Genomic DNA, 26151 nt, shown 5'->3' with positions numbered 1-26151 from the left:
TTATGTAAACTATGTACATTGCTGTCAATTTATAAAGTAATTTCATTATTTTTTCTCAAATAAACTTAAGTTTGCTGTATTATAAATTTTGTTATAAAGATTCATGACAGGTTTTATGACTGTATAAAATATAGTGATGTTTGAGATATAGGCCACATGGAGCAGCTCAAGTTATTTAGAATTATGCAAACAACCACTTTACATCTATAGGTCATAAAACCTGTCAAAAATCTTTATAAAGTTTTAGATATGTGTGCAATTTTTGTACAATATCTTCATGTCATGGTACTATAAATTCTGCTACTTTCTACTTTCTTAATATAGACAAGAAATTTTAAAATTAATAACAGTATTGCTGGGTTACTTTGAATTATGTGAAAATAGATTCACATGTTTTGTTGTTATAGGAATCTGAATTTATTTCTCAAACAATGATTTAGTAGACCTATATTTCCCATGTCAGATCTACAAACACTGTAATCTGCCTTTAATTAAGTTTAATTAATTGATTAATCAATTAATTACTTAAATGATAAATTAATTACTGAATAATCTGGGCTTCTTATATGGATACAAATAAACCAGAGAAGTTTTATGTAGTAAAAATTCCTGTCAAAAGAGGGTGGGCCCAGACACCGGGGTGACACCACTTTGACACGAAATGTGACACTTCATGTTTATAATAAATGACAGGTCAAGTTAAACAGGTATTTGAGAGAAGACATTGGTATACAAGTTATTTAAAAAAATTTTAATGCTAGCTAGTATGTATTGATTATATATGATTCTGGTATTTATTTGTGGTAAGACAATAACATATGTACATAGGAAACTTGGTTTTTTATGATGGACAAAGACTGAAAAATTCCCTTGAATACAGTAGTTTTAAAAGTTTGAAATTTAAATGCTATTTTCTATTGTACATTTTTACTATTTATTTGGTTGCACTTAAAAGAAAAACATTTGATGGGTTTTTAGTAGATTACCTGTGATTTAATTTCTTTTGGTATAAAGTGTACAAATGACAAAAATTTTCCTCCCAGCATTCCAAATAACCTGTTTTGTATCTTGGTTTTATTTGTTTGATAATTTTTAAAGTTGATAGAAACATCAAAACTTAAAATATGTGTTATTTGTTTATTGTATATCCAACATAAAAATTAATATTCAAACTTCAATTCTAACACCTTTACCCTTACAAAAACCTTAATTCAAGGACCAATACTTTAAAAGCAATTTTGGAATAAGGTCAGTTTGTTTAAAAAGAGAAATTGAAAATGAGGATTGATATTCAAAAAACTAAGACACATTTGAAAATATGACTTAAGGATGGTAATACATTATGTTTTGATGTTTCTACTATTAAATACACTTTAGATTTTGAATATTTTTGTGTTTAAATATGTTGAGGTATTTGATGTACTTTGATTTTTATTATGACCATTTTTGGTCCGCACTAGTATCTCCTAAAACAGTTATATATAAAATTTTTATTGTTGTTGCGGAGAAAGCTGTTTTATCTTTAATAACTTCATATACATGTGGTAGTGAAATGAATTTGATTTATATAACCATGTGAACATATGACCTTAATGAACTTAGTTATGATAAACAGATGAACAGCAGCATTACCTATATATATAACCCTGCAGATAATTTTACAATATGATCATGATCTCTTGGAGGAGTTATTCCCCCTTGGTTTCATAGGAAACTATATTATTATTGACCTATCTTCTGATAAACTGTGAGTACAGTTAGTAATAGCAGAATTATGACATATGTATTGTATGACATAAGCTGTTTGGTGATAAGTTGTAGTAAAATACCACCCAAGGTTGATAAAGTTTGAAGTGAAAGGTGTTTTAAAGCTGTTCATTTCTTAATGTTTATCTTTAAAGGGGCTATGTGCAATTCTGTACAATTAATCCCATTTTTATTACTATGCGAAAAAAAAAAAAAAAAAAAAAAAAAGAAGAAAAAATGAATATGGAGAAGCTATTTGTGTATCACCGAAGTGTTGGTGTCATGTCGGCATCGCTTCACACTTCTGTTAAATTTTGTGTGCAGGGGTTTGGGACTAAAGGCCCGCGAATGGTTTTAAACTTTTACACACTTAAAATTTAAAAAAAAAAAAGGAGGCCACTGCCAAGGCTATTTTCTCTTACATAGGGCTGGGCCCCGAATCAATTTGGCCCCATGGTTTTTTACAGAAAAAATCTTTTTTGACTTTTAAATTTTTTTTCATTTTATGTCAGCTTTCTGTCCCACTACAGCTCCCTTCCCTTTTTTTTTAATGGGATCAGTTTAAAATTTTTCAAGATTTCCCAAAAACTTAAATCTAAAATTAAAGTTTTTAGAAAAAACAAAAAAAAAGTTTTAAAAACCCTCGTATCAAACAAAACTGGCCCCGGCCCGTAGTGGAAAGAATTTATAAAAGGGTTTCTTTTAGAAATAAAATGTTCCCCCCCCCCCAAACCCCGGCTTCCATAGGGTTTTTTGATTTTAAACTGCGATGCAAAGTGCCGTCTGTGGTTCTGGTAATCACAAAAGACTACTAAAATGATAACAGACACACCAAGAATTACGCCTGTAAGTAAACTACCTGCTATGTGACATCAGAATATTTTGCATGTGAGGAAGTTGTTCAGTCAGTGTATAGACTAACTGGCTATGTGGTTCAACTCGGGGTAATCTACATAATAATCTGATAAGTAATATACCTTATAGAGTAATTCATCATAGAAACTGGAAAATCATGTGTAAATCAATAGTATAAGCTTGTCTTGATAAATACATCAACATTTTTGGAAGTGGGGCTAATAAGTTTATAGTAAATGTGTCCAAGTCTTTGTTGAATATATTTTTATATGGTTATTTGAAAAAAAAAACTTCTAGTTTGGAATGATGAGTAGGAATTTCCTACTTATTTAAAGGTCAGTGAATATCCTGTGTCAAATTGGCATGTAATTAAATATGGCTGCAAAATATACACTGTAGAATAAATTTCCCAAAAAAACCCCCCAGCTTTAGGTATTTCATTCTATTAAAAATGTAATTTTAAATTTGGTTTTGTAAATTTAAGCGAAATGAAAAATATATCCTTAATGATTTTTTTTGATGATACTTTTGCCACAAACATTTGGGTTTTATAGGTTTCCAAAGGGCACTGCAAAATTTTGGCCCCCGGGGCGGTCCCTGACAAAAAGGAATGACTTTTAAATTCAAAACAATTTTTAAAAAAACACTTTCCAAAAATTGGGAAAAAAAATGTTATGGCAAAACCCCTTGGGGGACCCAATATGGGAAATTTTTGTTTTGTTTATTTTGATTGGATGGGTTTTTAGAAAAATTTAAAATAATGGAAATGATTTATTACCCCGAATAAGTTTTTTTGGGGAAATTTCTTTTCTTTTGTTTAAAAATATAATGGGAATTCAAAAGGGGGAAAAAGATTTAAGGGGAAAATGCAGTGATATTGAAGAAGGAACATTAGTTAAAATAAGAAAACTTGTTTATAGTTATACTGGGTTTTATGCCATTCATTGCAAATTTCTAGGAAATACCGTAATTTGAATTGAAAAACTTTATGGTACTTGTGAGTTGCAGTACTGTGTGGTAAGAAAAAAGGCAAACAGTTGCATGTTAAAAACATCATAAAAGATGGAGGTGCAATGGGGCGTGATAACTTCAAAGGACTGTTCTGTATTGTTCTCACAGGGGATTGTTCTGTATGTGGTAACTGCAATGTATGGCACTAAATGATTCATTATAGGGCTTGTTCTTTTTGGTAAGTTGGCACCACAAGTGATAGTTCTGTGTGGTAGCTGCAAGTGATTGTTCTGTGTGGCAACTGCAAGAGATTGTTCTGTGTGGCAACTGCAAGAGATTGTTCTTTGTGGTAGCTGCAATATATTGTTCTGTGTGGTAGCTGCAAGTGATTGTTCTGTGTGGCAACTGCAATATATTGTTCTGTGTGGTAACTGCAATATATTGTTCTGTGTGGCAACCGCAAGAGATTGTTCTGTGTGGCAACTGCAAGAGATTGTCCTTTGTGTTAACTGCAATATATTGTTCTTTTGTGGAACCCCCAAGAGATTTTATTTTGGGGCAACTGCAAGAGTTTTTGTTCTGGGGAAAAAACTGAAAAGGGAAGGCCCATGGAGTTTTCTGTAGGGTAACATTAGATTTTTTTCTGTAATCCAAAGAAAAGGGAATTTTTCATATTTTGGTAATCAAAAAAAACAAAGGTATATTCTGGGTGGGAAAATTTAAACTTCTAAGAGGTTCTTTTTGGTAATCAAACCACAATAGATTGTTCTTTGTGGTAATCAAACTTCGAAGGATTTTTCTATGTGGTAATCGTCCCTAAATTCCTAAAAGAATCCTAATTTTATTCAGTTTGGCTAAAATTCCAACCACAATTTAAAGGTTTGTTCTCTGGGGTAATCAAACCAGACTGTAATTTTCTGTGTGGTAATGTAACCACAAGGGATTGAGAGACTACTGTTTGTGGTAACCAAACCTCAAGGGATTGTTCTGTGTGGTTTTCAAACCACAAGGGATTTTGCTGTTTGGTAATCAAACCACAAGGGATTTTGCTGTGTGGTAATCAAACCACAAGGGATTTTGCTGTTTGGTAATCAAACCACAAGGGATTTTGCTGTGTGGTAATCAAACCACAAGGGATTTTGCTGTTTGGTAATCAAACCACAAGGGATTTTGCTGTGTGGGTAATCAAACCACAAGGGGATTTTTGCTGTTGGGTAATCAAATACCCACAAGGGATTTTGCTTGTGTGGTAATCAAACCACAAGGGATTTTGCTGTTTGGTAATCAAACCACAAGGGATTTTGCTGTTTGGTAATCAAACCACAAGGGATTTTGCTGTTTGGTAATCGTACCACAAGGGATTTTGCTGTGTGGTTATCGCACCACAAGGGATTTTGCTGTGTGGTAATCAAACCACAAGGGATTTTGCTGTTTGGTAATCAAACCACAAGGGATTTTGCTGTGTGGTAATCGCACCATAATGGATTGATCTGTGGGTAGCTTCTAGGGATGGATCTGAGCAATACCTTCAAGGAATTGTTTTCTATGATATAAAAACAAGAGATGGTTCTTTCCGTACTTACCTATTACCTTATAAATACCAGGGGTGTAATGTATATTTTTCTAAAGTGGTACGTAACATTGTCATTCAAGTTTTAATAGCATGTTTATTAGGGTGATCACACTGATACCATGTATCTTATAATTTTGAAAATGACTGAAAGTAGTTTCACCATGATGACCAATTGTTTATAGTTTGAGAAACTTCAATAACAATAGTTACATTTTATTGCTTGGAAATCATTGTTTGATTTTTGAAGATTTTTCAGTTTCCAGATTTCCATGGCAACAATGAAAAAGAAAGGATCCTGTGCATACAAGGGCAGTGCTGATACAAAAGGCGTAGACGTTAAGCTTGTGAAAATACATCATATGATTAAAGAAGAAAGCAAAAAATGCCTCGGAAATTATTGACACATTTACAAGTGTTGAATGTTTTAACTTGTGTAATGTCTGTTAATTTTTGCTCTCTTGTCCTCTGTACTAACATAGTTTTAATCTAGTCAGCTAGGATTTAGGAGATGGGGGTAATGCTTGGTGATATGGGGCCTAAATATACAAACTGTCTTACATGTTTTAAAATTGCACTAAAGGATATATTTTACAGCAAAGCTTGATCGCAGATTCATTAAACTGACACATTGTTTTAATTACAGGTTGTAAGCAGGAAATTAAAGATGACCCAGATTTATATGATTTACATTCTACATCAAGTCCTGTTTATCCAGAAACGAGACATCACATTATGAGGCCAATCACATCCAGTTCTAGGAAAAACTTTTCTTCTCAGAAAGTCCCGATGGCTTGTAAAGTGTGTGGACTACAAGTTAGCACGCTTTCCCACCTTGTTGTACATATGCGGGTACACACGGGAGAAAAACCGTTCAACTGTCCGATCTGTAATCGGGGATTTAAAAGAAAGTACGACATGAAAAGACATGTTATGTTACACAATAAAGGAAATAAATGATTATATAGGAACATTGTAAGATTTCCTTAAATAACTGCACAATGAAGATAGAAATGTATAATATTGACAATGTATAGAACTACTAAATTTTTTGTAATTATGCATTTTTATGCTGCTTATCATTGTAAATTACTGGATGAATAAAGATAGACAACTTGTTGTTGCTGTTCGTTTTTACTAATATTCAGAAATTGTTGTTGTTTGTTTTTTACTTGTATTAAGAAATGGTTGAATATTTTCAGGACACAAGCATTTATGTTTAATTGCGTGTAGATTAGATACTGGTGATATTTTTATATTTTTAGCTCGACTATTCGCAGAATAATCGAGCTAATGCAGTCACCCATTTGTCGGCGTCGGCGTCGGCGTCGGCGTCGGCGTCCCTGTGGTTAAGTTTTTGTATGTAAGCTGGTATCTCTATAACTACTGAAGGGAATGGATTGAAACTTCACACACTTGTTCTCTGTGATTATCTAAGATGATTGGCACAAGTCCCATAACTCTGATTTGCTTTTTTTCATAATAATGCCCCTTTTTCGACTTAGAAAATTCTTGGTTAAGTTTTTGTATGTAAGCTAGTATCTCCTTAACTACTGAAGGGAATGGATTGAAACTTCACACACTTGTTCTCTGTGATTATCTAAGATGATTGGCACAAGTCCCATAACTCTGATTTGCTTTTTTTCATAATTATGCCCCTTTTTCAACTTAGAAATTCTTGGTTAAGTTTTTGTATGTAAGCTAGTATCTCCTTAACTACTGAAGGGAATGGATTGAAACTTCACACACTTGTTCTCTGTGATTATCTAAGATGATTGGCATAAATCCCATAACTCTGGTTTGCTTTTTTTTTCATAATTATGCCCCTTTTTCGACTTAGAAATTCTTGGTTAAGTTTTTGTATGTAAGCTGGTATCTCCATAACTACTGAAGGGAATTGATTGAAACTTCACACACTTGTTCTCTGTGATTATATAAGATGATTAGCACAAGTCCCATAACTCTGATTTGCTTTTTTACATAAATTGTGCCCCTTTTTCGACTTAGAAATTCTTGGTTAAGTTTTTGCGTGTAAAGCTGGTATCTCCATAACTACTGGAAGGGAATGGATTGAAACTTCACACACTTGTTCTCTGTGATTATCTAAGATAATTGGCACAAGTCCCATAACTCTGATTTGCTTTTTTACATAATTTATGCCCCTTTTTCGATCTTAGAAATTCTTTTGGTTAAGTTTTTTTTGCATGTAAGCTTGGTATCTCCATAACTACTGAAGGGAATTGATTGAAACTTCACACACTTGTTCACTGTGATTATTTAAGATGATTGGCACAAGTCCCATAACCCTCTGATTTGCCCTTTTTTTCATAATTATGCCCCTTTTTTCGACTTAGAAATTCCTTGGTTAAGTTTTGCGTGTAAGCTGGTATCTCCATAACTACTGAAGGGAATTGAATGAAACTTCACACACTTGTTCTCTGTGATTATCTAAGATGATTGGCACAAGTCCCATAACTATGATTTGCTTTTTTTTCATAATTATGCCCCTTTTTTCCGACTTAGAAATTCTTGGTTAAGTTTTTTGCATGTAAGCTGGTATCTCCATAACTACTGAAAGGGAATTGATTGAAACTTCACACACTTGTTCTCTGTGATTATCTAAGATGAATTGGTACAAGTCCCATACTCTGATTTGCTTTTTTTCATAATTATGCCCCTTTTTCGACTTAGAAATTCTTGGTTAAGTTTTTGTATGTAAAAGCTGGTATCTCCATAACTACTGAAGGGAATTGACAATGAAAACTTCACACACTTGTTCTCTGTGATTATATAAAGATGATTAGCACAAGTCCCATAACTCTGATTTGCTTTTTTTACATAATTGTGCCCCTTTTTTCGACTTAGAAATTCTTGGTTAAGTTTTTGTATGTAAGCTGGTATCTCCATAACTACTGAAGGGAATGGATTGAAACTTCACACACTTGTTCTCTGTGATTATCTTAGATGATTGGCACAAGTCCCATAACTCTTCTGATTTTGCTTTTTTTCATAATTATGCCCCTTTTTCGACTTAGAAATTCTTGGTTAAGTTTTTGCATGTAAGCTGGTATCTCCATAAACTACTGAAGGGAATTGATTGAAACTTCACACACTTGTTCACTGTGATTATTTAAGATGATTGGCACAAGTCCCATAACTCTGATTTGCTTTTTTTTTTGCATAATTATGCCCCCTTTTTCGACTTAGAAATTCTTGGTTAAGTTTTTGCATGTAAGCTGTATCTCCATAACTACTGAAGGGAATTGAATGAAACTTCACACACTTGTTCTCTCGTGATTATCTAAGATGATTGGCACAAGGTCCCATAACTCTAATTTGCTTTTTAAACATAATTATGCCCCTTTTTTCGACTTAGAAATTCTTTGGTTAAGTTTTTGCGTGTAAGCTGGTATCTCCATTAAAACTACTGAAGGGAAATTGAATGAAACTTCACACCACTTGGTCTCTGTGATTATCTAAGATGATTGGTACAAGTCCCAATTACTCTGATTTGCTTTTTTTGCATAATTATGCCCCTTTTTTCGACTCATGAATTCTTGGTTAAGTTTTTGGCATGTAAGCTTGATATTCTCCATAACTACTGAAGGGAATGTATTGAAACTTGAAGAGTTTGTACCTTTTCGGACAATTTTATGTATTCATATAGGTAAGCATTATTATACTCAATGAAACACCCTTGTGACAAATTTTCGAATAGTCGAGCGTTACTGTCCTCCGACAGTTCTTGTTGTTAAAAGTATAAATATAATTCCTTAAGTATTTTTTTTTGATGTTGTTAAGTTTTTTGATTTTAAAAGTATCTATTTATGCATTTAAGTTTGCCGCATGGTCAGTTGTTAGTGTAGAGATAATATAACATATATATGTATCACGTTTATATAGCTTGTTGATCACAAACCTAAATAAGTACAGATTAATGAAGAAGTGTACAAACTTTATGATGTAATAAGATTATTTTCTTCTCGTAATTTCAGACAGTACCTCGTATACAATAGCAGGTCTACAAGAAGAGATTCCAACGAAACGTGACGGGTTTAGATGTCCTGATTGCGGCATTCAGTACAAGTTTAAATCCCAGATGGAAATCCATCGTCGAATTCACACTGGCGTTAAGCCGTTTGTTTGCGAAGTTTGCCACAAAGCATTTGCACAGAAAAATAATTTGAAATCCCACATGACTGTTCATATGACAGTGTTTCGTTGAATGAAGACAAAAAGTCAGAACAATGCTGTTATACAAACTATTTTACACTGTTTTATACACTATACTGTTTTACTTTTGGGTAACATGGGGGACAGAATGATAATTTAAAAGGAAATTTTCTAAAAAGAATGATAACTCAGTTTTGTGTTATAAGTGTTTTACCGGATGTAACTAATAATTGACTTGTGTAGTTTTAATTATGTGATTTACTTCAACAAGATATTTTGAAATTGTTCTACGGCGCTAATCTTTTACTTCATTTATGAAGAGTAAAACATTCAAATGTCATAACTACTAGTATCTAGTCTAATTATATCAAACCATGGCATTGTTAATGAGCTTTTTGAGACAGGTCTGATAAATCGACCAGGTCTACAAAATTTGAAAAAGTTACAGTTTCCAAAAATTTTCAAATGACAATTTAAAGTCAATGTTTGACTGTTTTCTTAATTTGTTGAATTTCATGATTAAAAATGTTCCAAATTTGGCATACTTAGACCCATTCCTAAAAAATCAAGAATTTGTTTGACAGTTACTTATCCATTCAGAAAAACGTGGCAAAAAATATTGCCATATATGGTCGGCCAGAAATGCATTATCATGTTGGCATTAAGTCAGTTATGTTATTTTAATAATTAACTGTTCATTACTTGTGTTCTGTTTAGGGAAATATGAAGTTCTATACAATTATATAATATGACATAATTCTTGTGAAACTAGTGATTAGAATATTGGTGTGTTATAGAAGAAAATGAAAAGTCATTGGTATGTGAGGAAGTTGTATAATTCCTGATAAATTTTGTTATTACCATGGGTGCAAGTTTTCCGGCATGTGCCGGAAGTTCCGGTTTTTCACGTGCCGGAGGGATCATTTTTGCAAATCACGTTAATCGGTTGAGATATTTGGAGGGGTATGGTGCGGGTCTACTCTTTCAAACTGAGAAGTACCACCGATTAGAAGTTCATAATCGAGAACACTATAAAACATACGGATGCTCACGGTTGTTCTCGAAGTGTCAATAGTAAACTTTCGCGGAAACTGCCGATAGTTTCCGAAGATATACGAGATGTTTACGAAAACATGTATTATTAATCCCGGCATGCTATTTTATCCGTGAATTTATTACAATGATTTAGATTGGCGCGCTAATTATAATCATCCAATGAAAAAGCGGCTTCGTTACCGATTCGGCTACAGAGTAATATGTAAACAGAAAGTAATTGTACAATTTGTTAGTCAAAATGAAGTTTCTACACGAAGGATTTAATACAAAAGATATCGAGAAGACCTCAAAAAATAAATGGAGATGGGAATGGTTGTCTGTATGTGATCGAAACGGGGATAACTACGAAAACTGGCTGGAAAAGCCAGATGTTCCCGGCGTAGCTTTCTGCACTGTATGTGGAAAATCCATCAAGTATGGATCCAGCGGGAAAAAAAGAATTAAATGCACGCAGACGATCCAAACCATATGAAAAACAAACTTACTGTGAAACATAACCAGGCTTGTTTTAATTATCTTTTTTGAAAACAATTTATTGTTTGTATGGAATCAGGGTCAGCTCAGCCCTAATTAAAACTTAAACTCGGTACAAATCAACTCAATTTTCAATTTATTTATATATTGGTTTGTTTTATCACTCTTTACTGTTGGAACCACAATATTAAATAGTGGAAACAATATATGAATGCACATTTCTTTTTATGTTGAAATGTTTTTGTTTATATAATTAAGAAAAAGAGAGAGAAAAGAAGAAAATAATTATGTGAGCAATATTTAAGTGAAAATACTATACTACAGTATGTATGTTATCTGGCATGTAATCATTCAAGGGAATTGCATTTTAGGCCTTCAAATGTGCTATAATGCAGGAGCTTCCGGGGGCCCTGGACCCACCCCAAACAAATACTTCAGGTTTTTCAAAATTTTTAACTTGCACCCATGTATTACATCAATGAAAGTTTATGTCTTATTTGTAAGGAATCGTTAGTTTTGATATGTGTTGGTAAATGTATATAACTTTTGATATGTGTTGTTAATTACAGGCATTTAGCTTTCACTATATGTTGTATATAAAAATTATGTGTATTTTGTAAAAACTTCCATTAAATGAACATTATAAGTATAATCACTGTGTTGAAATGATTTTGCTCTGTTGATATTTTATTCACAGAAAGGATATTTTGTTACCATAGTTCACTGGGCAGAGCTTTGTGTAGAGGTCAAAGTTCAATATAGAGCTTAAATTTATCATTGTTGTAGTGAAATTGTTGAGAAAATTACTAAAACTATAGTTTTGAACTCTAGTTGGAGGATGGTTTGATGTTTTGAACCAGGGAGTAATAATTTGCTATAGTTTTGATTAATTATTTTCAGGTCAAGGTCAAACAAGAAATGTTTCCATGGAGATAGAGATGATGAATGTTCAGTTTCATCGCTGTAGATACTGCAGTAAAGTTCAGCCAACTAAGTGGGCACTAATGCGTCATGAACGTATACATACTGGAGAAAAACCATACTCGTGTTCAGTGTGTGGCCAAAAGTTCCGACAAAAATCACACCTCAAAACTCATGAGTCAAAAGCACACACCAATTTTTAATACATTTATTTGTACAGTGTGCTCCTAACAATATAATCAAAATTTTGGAGAATGAAGAATATATTAATGGCATGTCCGAGTCAACTTGCTGTTACATCAACATTGCCACTGTAAATAAAAATTTATGAAGAATATATTATGGATGTGCCATTCATCTTTCAACAGTGAACATCTAAAATGTTCAGGATTGATGAAAGTTCAAGGCAGATTTTCTAATACATGACTTGTAATTCAGTATTGTGTGATAATTTGATTTCATGTCATGTGTAAAATAATAGGTCAATGTTGAAGGAGGATTGTAATTGGAAGGCCAAAGTTTAAGGTGGAATGTAAATTATATAAACAAAAGTTTATTTAATAAAAATACTATGCCAAGTGTATGGATGAATGAAAAACTTAGAGGACTGGTGAAAGTTCAAGGTAAAAATATAGGGCAACTTGCCATAATTCTCACAATGCTGAAGATTTGTGATTTGACATATTTAAATATCATTTGATTGTTGCCATTTGTGTAAAACAGGTGCCTGGAGTAATTATAGAAGTTGTTTCATGATTCTCATCATTATTTGATTTTATACTGGTGAAAGTGACATAAGTTGTAACACTGAAATAATTTAAGTTTTAAAATAACACCCCACCTAAAGCAAATTTGAAGTTTAAAATGTTGAGAAATTTGAATGTTTTAGTATTTATTTGAAATTAAAACCAATGGATCCTTTTATACCCATTGAGCCTTCCCTCAGATTGATTATGATATTGATTTTACATGTTTGTTCTTTGAGTACTTTTTCTATGATTGGGTGTTCTTCTTTTAGAGATTTTCTATTCTTGCATAGCAGACTGGCGTTTCCGTGTGATTTACCCATGCCGGAAATTTCATTTATTCAATTATGATTGAGTGTCCTTTGAATGATTTTCTATGATTGGGTGTTCTCCTTTTAGAGATTTTCTATGATTGGGTGTTCTTCTTTTAGAGATTTTCTATGATTGGGTGTTCTCCTTTTAGAGATTTTCTATGATTGGGTGTCCTCCTTTTAGAGATTTTCTATGATTGGGTGTTCTCCTTTTAGAGATTTTCTATGATTGGGTGTTCTCCTTTTAGAGATTTTCTATGATTGTGTGTTCTTCTTTAAGATTAATAAGACATTTCCTATGATTTGATGCCATCCTTTAAGAAGTTGTCTATGATAAGATGTCCTTTTAGAGATTTTCTATGATTTTGTGTTCTCTTTTAAGAAGTTATCTATGATTGATTGTCCTTCTTTGAGAGATTTTCAATGATTGGGTGTCCTACTTTAGGAGGTTTTTGACTGCTACTTAATACTGTTATAAGAACTTTACCATTTTTTGCCATTAAGTCAAGTCTGCATGCAACAATACATACATTCACATAGTTTCAGGGTCCTTTAAGTTATGCTAACTGTTCTATATGAAGCTGTATATAAACTGTTACTTGTTAAAAGCTTTTACTAAATGTATTTTTGCATTTCAAATGGTCACATGCTATTAATTCTCAAAGCTGTCATAAGTATAATCTCCCATTTTTGAAATGAACACAAAAGTGATTGTTAAAATTTTGTTGCTTATTTCGTGTAAATAAAAAAATTAAAATAAAAAGCTGTTGGTGTTGTTCAATTGTTCACTGGACCAAAACTAGAACCCCAAGTTACTAGGTTTAACTGTGTGTTTGATTAAAAGTTTGAAACTGGGAATAAAACTTTTATTTCTCTGTATGTTACAGGGTCAGTGTCTGGAAGCAGTGTGAATGATTTCCATGGTGACGTCGTAGATGACACTGAACAGTCAAGTGGTATTACAATCCAAAGTTTGCTCAAACATAGGTGTAGATATTGTGGGAAGATACAGACCTCTAACTGGGCCCTCAAGATCCACGAGAGAATGCATACCGGAGAGAAACCTTTTATATGTCCAGTGTGTCACAAAGGTTTTACACACAAAAGTAACATGACTAAACATGCAGGTACTGTACATAGGGAAATGTACATGCCAAAATAACATGATAAATTGTGAAGTTTCTGTACATAGGGAAATGTACACGCCAAAATAACATGATGAAATGTGCAGGTACTGGGAAATGTACATGCCAAAATAACATGATGAAATGTGCAGGTCCTGGGAAATGTACATGCCAAAATAACATGATAAAATGTGAAGTTTCTGTACATAGGAATGCCAAAATAACATGATGAATTGTGCAGGTACTGTACATAGGGAAATGTACATGCCAAAATAACATGATGAAATGTGAAGTTTATGTACATAGGGAAATGTACATGCCAAAATAACATGATGAAATGTGCAGTTTTTGTACATAAGGAAATATACTACACAGCAAAATATTGTGGATAACCTTATAGTGCTGTGTACTGAGGGAAATGTACCCAAGCAAAATAAAAATGATGATCTCATCCATGATCATTAAAATGAAATTGAAGTTTATGTTCATAGGGAAATGTACATGCCAAAATAACATGATGAAATTGTGCAGTTTTTGGTACAAAAGGAAATATACTCTACACAACAAAAATATTGTGGATAACCCTATAGTGCTGTTTACTGAGGGAAATGTACCCAAGCAAAATAAAAATGATGACCTCATCCATGATCATTAAAATGAAATTTAATGTGTAATTATTCATACCAAATTGTTCGAATTCATGAATGAAATAAAAAATTTCAGCTCAATAAGGGTTGTGTTTCATGGAAAATAGAATGGAAATGAAAATGTGTTGTAAATGTGAAAAAGGAAAGTGTTGAGAAAATGAAAACTAACTTGTGTATATATAAACAACATGCAAGTTAAACAAAAAGTTTCTGTCTTAACAAAATGCAAATACAGTGAGCTTAAGGAACATTAAACATGAATAACATTACTTTTATATCAACATTGGTTAGAATCTGAGTTACCACTAGTAAGAATGTGCAAAATAATGTGAAAGCACAACTCTTGGAAATGATTTATTGTCTTTTAATTCAATAGTTATTCAAATCTCTGGAATGAACAATTATCAAAACAAATAAATGTAGCAAGTTTTCTAAATACAAAATTCCAGCTGTTACAAAATTTTATTATTTCTTTTGTCATATTTTCTAGCATTTTATATATGTCTATTTACATTAATTTAAGGTTATTAAACAATATTATTATTAAATGCTGTATTATTATGTAATGAAAGTTTTGTATTTGATTTTAGTAAATTTAAATAAAAGGTAATGTTAATGTTTATAATGATCTTGTTATTATTGTTGCTTTCAAGGTTAGCTAACCTTGTAAATTGTTTTCCTTTTCTTTGTCAAAAAAAGTTTAAAAAAGAAAATATTGTACCATTGACCTTTGAACTTGTATGATACTAAAATTTTGATAAGAAGAATTGGATACATTTTACACAGTTAATACTTTAACCCAGATTGTTAGTTTATAGACCATATAGATAAGTTATAAAGCAGAAATTAAGATATATTCTCTCACAATGTTTTCTTTCTTTTATTTTTCAGCTGGATACATTGATTATACAACTTTTGGAAGTCCATCTGTAGAATTTGAGTCAAGTTCACCACGGAAACATCAGTGTAATTTTTGCGGGAAATGTTTACCCACGCCGGCAGCATTACGTCTACATGAGAGAATACATACCGGAGAAAAGCCGTTTGCATGTTCTATATGTAATAAAAGATTTGCTCACAAGAGTAACCTTAAATCTCATTCTATTGTTCACATGAGGAAGGAAAATTTTGAATGACATGAAGTATGAAAAAAAAACATGTTCCATAATAATGGTAAAAACATTTTTTATTTTAGGTCATTTTGATATTGCTGAAATTCTACATGTACTAAATGGCTTTCATATTAACATACTTACTATTAAAAAGGCAAAAGCCAAGATATTGGAAAGTTACTTATTCTCAGTAGTTATGCATGGAAAATTTGTCTGGTTCAGCTATTTAGCAATATATATTTAATCATTCCACATGACATCACCTTAGTGCAATAACTGGTTAACTACTATTAAATCTAGAAGGACTTAACCCATTACTGCACTAAGTTAAAGATGTATGAAAGGGATCATACTGCACTCACATACCAGTACAAGGGCCATAATCCTTCCTAATATAAACTGCAGCTTTCACTTTCTCCAGTTATCACCCCATCAAGTTGATACAATCTAAAAAAAAATTAAATTCTACCAGTGGCTCTGTAACTTCTTTGATTTACAAACCAACAATAATTATTGTGATATATCTGTTTTCCTCAAGTTGTTTTTCTATGGAATCATTTTTTCCCACAACATATATTTTTCCCCATTGATTTTTCCATGTAATCTATTTCTCCCAGTTATCTTCTCATGAAATATATCCCCCTCCAGTTTTCCTGGTTCCCCTACATTTATCTTACCATGGAATCAATTTTCCCCAATTTTCTTCCCCTGTTGCATCTATCTCAAATACCATATTTTAGTAATTTCGATCTATCTTTCACAAGGTGTTATTTTAACAAGTATCAGAACATTATGTAAATGATCAAATATTTGTATTGTCACTGGTTAGGAAGAATCATAATTTATATGTTTGAAAAATTTGCAATTTGATCTACTCCATTGAGTTTGTGTGGAAGTTGTTATATAAAACAACTTGCCAAGTAAAACCTTAAAGCCAAGTTATTGAAAATTGTGTTAAAGTAACGAAGATTGTTCTCATTTTGAACATTTAATTTGAAGATTTGTGTTGTGTGGTGTATTTATTGTCATGTGCTTTGTTATAGAAGTGAAGAATAAAACATTAAAAGAGTCCCTTTTCAGTGTTATTATTGTATAATGATTGTAAATTCCTTGAATGATTGGGTACAATGTTGACCTGCAGCAGCTTTAATGTTGGGGATACTTGACATAAAAATCATGGTCGAATGATCTGATGCTTCAAACAATTTCATTTAAGACAGTATAATATACTTCCATCTTCAAAAAGCTGTTAACCAAAAAAAAATCTATTGAATTGGAAGAATTATTAAAATATTTAGAGATAAAAGTAATGATTTTTAACAAAATTACAACCTGAAAGAATAAGGAATGAAAGAATAAAAGATATAATATTTACTTGAAAGAATAAATAATGAACTTAAAGGATAAGTAATGAACTTAAGGAACAGAAAATAATTGAAAGAATTAGTAATGAACCCAAGTACAAGAATGAATTGAAAGAATAAGTAAGAAACTTAAGGACAAGTAATGAACTGAAAAATTAGTAATGAAACCGAGTACAAGAAATGAATTGAAAGAATTAGTTAGAAACTTAAGGACAAGTAATGAACTGAAAAATTAGTAATGAAACCGAGTACAAGAAATGAATTGAAAGAATTAGTAATGAACTTAAAGAAGAATTATGAACTGAAAGAATAAGTAATGAAAGAACAAAAGATTTGATATTTACTTGAAAGAATCAATAATGACTTTAAAGAATAAGTAATGAATTTAGGACCAGAAAAGAATTGAAAAAAAAATTAATTTGTAATTAACCCGAGTACAAGTAAATTGAACTGAAAGAATAAGAAATGAACTTGAGGGGCAGAAAATAATTGAAAGAATTAGTAATGAACCCGAGTACAAGAAATTAATTGAGAGAATTAGTAATAAACTTAAATACATGCAATAAACTGAAAAAAAAAAGAAACAAGTAATGAACTAGTAATTGTTGTCAAACTTACAGAACAAATAATTTGTATAGATAAGTGATGTATGGGTTAGAGAGCAAGCAGCATTGGTGTTCCTTATATTTGTCAATTTCTGCCGTTTTATACATAAGTAAAGAAAGATATTGGTATATTAATTGTTAAGACAGGTAGAGTCATTAAGCTGTATAAACATAAGACAAGAGCTTAATATTAATATTTACCCTTTGTTGAGCATATATCTAGGTCATTCATATACAAGAGTAGAAGTTGTGTGCAGGGACTAGTAGACAATGTAAAGTTGTTTCATGTATGGTGACTATATATTATTATATAGAAATTTCTTGTTTCAGATGTGGGGATGATGTATACACAGTCTGGTTTTGAAACATCATTGTCGTCACCTATTGGCAGGAAGGCTAAACCAGTCAATCCGAAATTGTTGTGTAAATACTGCGGTAAACCGAACCGTTGCCAGTCGGACCTTACGATACATGAGCGCATTCACACTGGAGAGAAACCATATGCTTGTGGTGTGTGTGGAAAACGTTTTGCCCATAAAAACTCTATGAAAGGACACGCTATTGTGCATTTGAAACTGAAAGAGTAAATTTTGCTGCTTGTTTTCCAAGTGGGAAAAAACTAGGAAAAAATTCAGATATGGATCGAAAGTGTTCTTTAATGTTTTGTTTGTATTAGAAAAAGATTTTTAAAAAGTTTGATTATAAAACTATGTATGAAAATGTTGTTGTCAGACGCAGTGTTTGAAATTTAACTGTTTCTTTTCCTTTTGATTGAATATTGGATTTGCCGTAAAGTTTATTCTAAGTTAAAGGGATTTCAATATCAAAATTAAAGAAATTTAGCTGCCAACACTATACAGTATTATTAGATAGCACAGGTGTTCTGTGCAGGCTGGTCTGGCACTATATTGTTGACAATAGTTTAAATTACCTGGTACTTTAGATTCAATAGGCTAGGGGGGCACATAAATGTTTCTTTGATTAATTAGGAGATAGATATAAATTCTGAGGATAAAACACGGTAGGATTGCAAATCCATAGGAATATAATCATGATAGGCCTGACTTGATGGTCCTATCTGTTTGATATGGGAATTATAAGTTTTAAGAGTGTTAGAATGTTCATTGATATGTGTATGACAATACATGTAAATGTTTTTATATTGATTTTTTATTCATTATATTATAATGTTGTGTTATTCAACATTTAGATATATTTTTTATAAACTGTTTATGTGTTGTGAAACTAAAGAATGTTCACGGCAATATATTCCATTCATTTGATAAACATTAAATTCAGTAATACAAATCCTTAATTTTTTATATTTTGATAAAATTAAAAAAAAAAAATCATTTTCCTTGGTTTAAAGCACAGGTGCTTGAAACAAACTTTTTAAAGTTTTATATGGGCTATATACTATAATAATAATATCTTTATATACATATATAGACCGGTTATGTAAAATATTTGATTATGTGACTAGCGCCTGTGGTTTAAAGTAAAAGATTTTTCTTTAAAGATTTTAAAATAATACAAGAAGCATAAGAGCTGACTTGCAATGATGAACTGATGTAAATATTTATTAATGTGTTAATTGTTTCATTCAATCTTTTGTTTCAGTCAGCATTGTGTCGGCATTTACTAAGACAAATTAAAGAGAAAAATTGAAGCAAAATAAATGTTATTGTGTTTAACGTGTTTATTTGTCAATGAATTTTAAATACAATTTATTCTTATAATGTTATAACTGATTGGAGAAACTAACTGCTGTTGGTTTAGAATCATGTCTGGGATACTTTCATGTGAGGAGCTATCTAGCTAAAGTTTATAGAACTCGGATGCCCTGCTCGTGTTTGAAATACTGCAATGAGGGGCATCTGAGGTAAAGTTGAAATGTGGCCATATGACCTGTACAGTTAAAACCCAACAACAAAAAAATGTATGAAAAAAACGTATGAACATTGCACAAACGTAAAATAGCACTGTTAATAAATTTCTCAACATGGTCTACTAAAAGTGATTGAAAATGTTTAAAAATAAATGATCAGCTTTATTGTTTCATAATACATTATAAGTTGTTTATCTCATAAAAGATTACCTGTGTCATTATACTATTACTCTTAGCTGTATTTTACTCTTATAATATTCAATTACTGATATGTTAATGAAATTTATCCGACCTAGTTATTTATTTATAAAACCAATATTCTCTCATTAAAACTCACTGCATACAGTCATAGTGATAACATTTTCTGCAATTTATTGCCTAATGCTGCAAAAAGATATATCTAATCTAGTTTCTATAAAACTGATCGTTAAAAATCCTGTATGTTGTAATTGAGGTTGCATACCACACTTAAGTGAAATTATATATAAATGAATGTAAGTGAAATTATATATATGTATATAATTATGCTTATAAAACAATTTTCAAACATCGAGGAATATGTAAAATATGTACTTCAAATGTTTAATGGCATTATATGTAATCAATAAAATATATGCATTCATTTCATATTGAAAAAATTTGGCATAGACTTAATAGAAAAATAAATTTCTAATTACCTCCCTTTATTTGCACAAAATGTAAATTTGGTAATATCTTTACAAATAAATGCTTTTTGGAACTGCATGTTCAATGTTGGCATGTTGGCTAGAATGGTGTTTACCAGATAATTAGACAAATGTAAACTAATAGCATGACAATTTTTTTTCTAAAAAATGTTTAAAATTTACTTTCAGGGAGTATGGACATGTCTACCTTTGGAGTAAATGAAAGTAATCAGTACATAGGTCAGCAAGCAACCAGTAATCAGCGTGTTAATTTAGGATATGTTGACCAGCAATCCGGGAAGAAAGGAAAATACCCATGTAGATATTGTGGCAAGTTGATAAGGAACAAGTTTGACCTCGAGATCCACGAGCGTTCTCATACTGGCGAGAAACCCTTTGTGTGTCCTGTATGTAACAAAGGATGCTCGACTAAAAGCAACTTGAAAGCTCATGCTGTGGTCCATATAAAACCAGACAATTTCTAAAATTAATTTTGATCGTGTTTAATACATGTAACTATTGCTTATGGAAGATTGACATTTAAACTTTTCAAAATGGAGGAAAATGGAATTCCTAAAGATCGCCCAAAACGGAAAAACTGAAAATGTTGCATTCTGGCTTGGTTTGATCGAGCCTGTTCATGGACGGTATTATTAATTGCAATTGTAACCTGTCACAACACATGGTATCACGGCATAAGGCAGAATTCAACATGGCGATTTTTGAATTTTGAAACAGTTTTAAAACTTGAATCTCATAGATAATTATCATTTTAGACAATTGAAAATGGTCTTTTATAACAGATGACTTCTTAGAGAACAGACCTATGGTAGCACAAAGTCAATAGTTTTCTACCTTTTACAAGTACAAATTTTGATCGAAATGACAATGTGTGTGTTTGACAAAATTATGCAAAGTTGGGAATATATTTTGATAGATTGGAAAATTATGAATTCATAGCAATAAGAGGTGCATGTCCCATTGATGATCTGTTTCTAGAAGAAGGAAAAAAAAAGAAACAAAGTGAGCATTATTGGCAGTGCAAAAGTAATACAATTAAATGATAGCTACTATTGAACCATGTTTTGCAATATGCAAGCACAGGCTACACATACTCACTGTAAATTTCTTGGGTGCCTATTATATATATATATATTAACTTTCTTTAACTTGTACCTTTCTTGCATAAACAGGAAGTGGAGTTCTTTTTTAATTACCGTATATAACACTGGGCATGATTTTTGTAATTATAAATTTATATACTCTTTTTGCCAATGTGTACTGTGTACAACAAGGAAAAGGGTAATACTAGTATGCTGTACATGTGATAAGGCACTACTGTTCTCTTGGGGGAAATTTTTTTTATGTATTTTTTTAAAAAATTAAGCATGTCTTAAGTGTGTGTTAGTGTGTTTCTCTGTCTGTATATTGTCTAATGAAAAAGCAAAAATAGACTAAGGCCAATTTGAGGTTAATTTAAATGATAAATATTAATAAATAAATCTTTATCATATTATCCTGTCATGTCAAATTACTGGTATTTTAAACACTGAATATTATTGATGTATGGGATGACCTTAATGTTATAATTCAACAAGGGTTGACGGCAATACTGTTGTAAGTCCATTTTTGTTTCATGTTAGTTACTGCAGTTTTGTTGTCAATCTGGATATAGAATAAATATGATTGTTTTTCTTTATCATACTGCATGTATTGCATGCGCAGACTGATATATCTTAGTGGATTGTTAATTTGTACATAATATTCAAGTGGAATCCACATTGGTGTATACATTGTTAATGAATGATCCCATGTCGAATATTAAGATTATCATGATCTTCATTATTGGATGGTTTGTTAGATGAAATAAAATCAGTTATAAATAAATTTTATATCTGTCACTATTGAAACAAAGTTTGTAATATTTTTCACAATGTTTCCAAGTGTTTCTCTATTCAAAAAAATTCAGTGTTGCAAATATCTGTTCTGTTACATATTCTCTGGCATTTGTACAGTTGCAGATTTAGAATAAAAACATTATAACAACAGTTTTGTGTCACTTATGCTAAAGAGAATGTGTAAAAGGGACACAACATGCTTTCTTCATGTTTATAATTCCATAAAGTGTAATTAGCTTCAATATAAATATAATTTTCTACTCTACTTCCATATTTTCAGGTACTATGTATATATGGAATCAGGCCCAAGCTGTAGCTGCAAACACTGGACAAGACACACTACAAAATTATCAACAACAACAGACGCAAGAACAACACTACTATCAACAACAACAGCATAGTCAACAACAACAAGTTACGCAGAAAACGAATAAGAAATACCCGTGTAAATATTGTGGGAAATTTATTCGATCAAACGCTGATCTTCTCATACATGAAAGAAGTCATACAGGAGAAAAACCGTTTGTGTGTAAAGTTTGTAACAAAGGCTTCGCAAAAAACAGTAACTTAAAAGCTCACAGTGTTACACACTTAAACATATTGTAGAAGAACATTCAGTACATGCTACTTAAACATATTGTAGAAGAACGTTCAGTTCATACTACTTAAACATATAGTAGAAGAACGTTCAGTTCATACTACTTTAACATATTGTAGAGGAACATTCAGTACATGCTACTTAAACATATTGTAGAAGAACATTCAGTACATACTACTTTTCATATTGTGGAGGAGCATTCAGTGCATACCACATAAACTTATTGTAGAGGAAACCCTGTTAGGGTTGGATATCGTTAATTAAGGAAACATACGATACAATACTGATACTTGTGAAACAACTTCATACAGTATTTTATCGATACCGATACTCCATACTTTTCAAGTGTTTGATCAGCATTATTCATTATATATTCATTATTTCTATAGGAAACTTTGATTTGTTTTATTATTAAATTATCAGTCTAAGATGTTTCAACAAAATGCTGGCAGAAAGTTTGACTAATTGTATATAAACTCCACCTTCATCTTTTAGGAGCTAAATTAACACTTTGTTCTAGAGCCCACCATGATGTTGACATCAGCAAGGGCATGTATATTATTAAATTTGAATATTTTAATGTAAATTGCAGAAATGTTTTATAGCAAAATATGTAACTATAGTTTTTAAGAATAATACATCAATAAATGTTGTATCATGTTGTATCAAGTGTTTGAATTTATGCAGCATGTAATTAGTAAAGGTTTTCGTAAATCACTACCTCAACACTCGGGAGTGATCTTCCTTGATATTTCCGGCCATTTCGCATTCTTTTTGTGATATTATTGATGTAAATTATCTTTGATTTTATTCATTTTCCTTTGTATATTCATATGAAATTATATTCTTTGCTTTTAATTTTGAAAATACTGTTAAAAATACCTGTACTTTTTTACGGTATTAATACCGGTAAATTTTTAAACAGTTTTTGGTATGGTCTAACTACTGGTTACACAAATTGTAGAAGAAAAATTCAGTACAACTTACTTAAAGCAGCACGCCTCCAGATTGATACTAATTTTCATGAAAATTTGAAAATGTATTTAAAAGTATAATATTGTGGAGTTACCAAAAGAATGCAATTTACACATTATCAATGGCACTTTCAACCCATGTAAATTACCATAAAGAGGTCAAAATATGCAGAAATAGCCCTTACTGCGTTAGTAACGCAGTAGAAATATAGTTATAAATACTGAAAATCGGTCATTAATGACACATAACATGTAAATTATTACCAGAATTTTGAATCTTTATGCTTTTCCTAAAGTCTTAGTTCATTTTTCTCAGGTTTGATTTTATTGAAATATTTTTGCTAATCTGGAGGCGTGCAGCTTTAAATGTATTGTTGTGGAAAACCCTGTACATACTACTTAAACATATTGTAGAGGAAAACCCTGGATATACTTCTTAAACAAATTGTAGAAAAAAAAAATCAGTACATACTACTTAAATGTATTGTTGTGGAAAACCCTGTACATACTACTTAAACATATTGTAGCAGAAAACCCTGTACATACTACTTAAACATATTGTACAGAAAATCATTCAGTACATACTTAACTTAAACATATTGTAGAGGAAAACCCTGTACATTATTATACTACTCAAATCATTCAGATTTAGAATAAAACCAAATTAAAACAAGAGTTTTTGAGATGATGTAAAAGGGACATTATATGCTTTCTTCTAGGTTTATCCTTCACTAATGTTTAGTTGATTTAAATATCTATTTGATTTTCACACTCTACTTCCATATTTTCAGGTTCTATTCCTATATGGAATCAGCTACAAGCTTTACCTGCAAACACTGGACAAGACACACTACAACACTATCAACAACAACAACAACAGACGCAAAAACAACAATACTATCACCAACAAGTTCCCCAGTTAAAAAAGACAAAATACCCATGTAAATATTGTGGGAAGTTTATCCGGTCACAGGCTGATCTTCTCATACATGAAAGAAGTCATACAGGAGAAAAACCGTTTGTGTGTAAAGTTTGTAACAAAGGATTCACAAACAAAAGTAACTTAAAATCTCACAGTGTTACACACTTAAACATAGTGTAGAGGAACACTCAGTACATACTACTTAAACATATTGTAGAAGAACGTTTAGTACATACTACTTAAACATATTGTAGAGGAACATTTAGTACATACTACTTAAACATTTTGTAAAAGAAAATTCATTACATACTACTTAAACATGATGACGAGGAATATTCAGTACATACTACTTAAATATATTGTAGAGGAGCATTCAGTACATACTTCTTAAATATATTGTAGAGGAACATTCAGAGCATACTACTTAAACATCTTGAAGATAAACATTCAGTACATGCTTCCTTAAACATATTGTTGAGGAACATTCAGTACATAATAATTAAACATATTGTTGAGGAACATTCAGTACATAATAATTAAACATATAGTTGAGGAACATTCAGTACATAATAATTAAACATATAGTTGAGGAACATTCAGTACATAATAATTAAACATATAGTTGAGGAACATTCAGTACATAATAATTAAACATAAAGTTGAGGAACATTCAGTACATACTACTTAAACATATTGTTGAGGAACATTCAGTACATACTACTTAAACATATTGTAGAAAAATATTCAGTTCATTTATCCAAGCATCCAGTGGATGTATATAACAATACCCAGGTGTAATTTATGTGTACCTGAGAGGGTAGTATAAATCTGTGACATGCGAGCTGCTGTAAGCTGTGTGATAGAATCAAGGGAGATAACTGATATGATAGATTACTGTGATTAGAGTACTGGACCTTTATTACCTGAGGGGTAAAATATGTCAAGTTGAAGACTGTAACAAGTGTGCTTGAAAGACAATAAAATATCATTGCTTACTTTATAAAATGATGAAAGTTTGTAGGACATAACTGATACTGACTTTAAATGAATTAAATTTGTAGTTCATGAGAAGTTTTTAAAAAAAAATTTAATTTTGATTTTGTTGATTTATATATTTGACATTGTATCATGATGTTTTGTTGTATATAATAACTTGAACATGATATCTGTTTGTGAAAATAAACCTGTTTAATTGAAATGACGTTCTCTTATGATTTGAATTCATTGATGCTGTTTTTGAAATACTAGATGATTTCTTTCTACCACTTTAATGTTGATTATATACATACAATTTCCTTTGTTGCCATTTAATAGATATTTTACCTGCTAGTATATTTTTGCTAATATATTTCCATTACCCTCAGATATTGATATTTCATTATTATTTGGAGGGTGAATAATTCATGAAATGCATGTTTTATTTGTATTAGTGGATACACTGTACATGTGAATACAAATATTTTGTGTATTCAAGCGTATATGTTTAGTCTTTGAATTCTTGGCTAAATGCCAAGTTGCTCTTTAATGTTTTATCATTTGATGTAGAATTAT

At 31.3% G+C, this 26151-nt stretch overlaps 2 protein-coding genes across 2 annotated transcripts; both read left to right on the top strand.

Moving 5' to 3' along the window:
* The first annotated feature begins 3674 nt into the window (after nt 1-3674).
* On the top strand, nt 3675-9347 carry LOC132730516 (zinc finger protein 235-like). The gene is made up of 3 exons (XM_060716470.1): nt 3675-3738; nt 5769-6011; nt 9118-9347. The coding sequence occupies exons 1-3, from the start codon at nt 3675-3677 to the stop codon at nt 9345-9347; spliced, it is 537 nt and encodes a 178-aa protein (XP_060572453.1).
* A 4271-nt stretch (nt 9348-13618) lies between these two features.
* On the top strand, nt 13619-25001 carry LOC132730515 (zinc finger protein 888-like). Its single transcript, XM_060716469.1, has 7 exons — nt 13619-13963; nt 15466-15620; nt 17970-18238; nt 19276-19289; nt 20398-20619; nt 22387-22635; nt 24464-25001. The coding sequence occupies exons 1-7, from the start codon at nt 13849-13851 to the stop codon at nt 24778-24780; spliced, it is 1341 nt and encodes a 446-aa protein (XP_060572452.1). The 5' UTR covers nt 13619-13848; the 3' UTR covers nt 24781-25001.
* Nucleotides 25002-26151: the final 1150 nt, after the last annotated feature.

This window comes from Ruditapes philippinarum, unplaced genomic scaffold, assembly GCF_026571515.1.
Source record: "Ruditapes philippinarum isolate M1 unplaced genomic scaffold, ASM2657151v2 ctg2632_1_1_1_1, whole genome shotgun sequence".
NCBI lineage: Eukaryota > Metazoa > Mollusca > Bivalvia > Venerida > Veneridae > Ruditapes > Ruditapes philippinarum.
The sequence above is the reverse complement of the archived record's forward strand: the minus strand, read 5'-3'. Positions and strand labels throughout refer to the sequence as shown.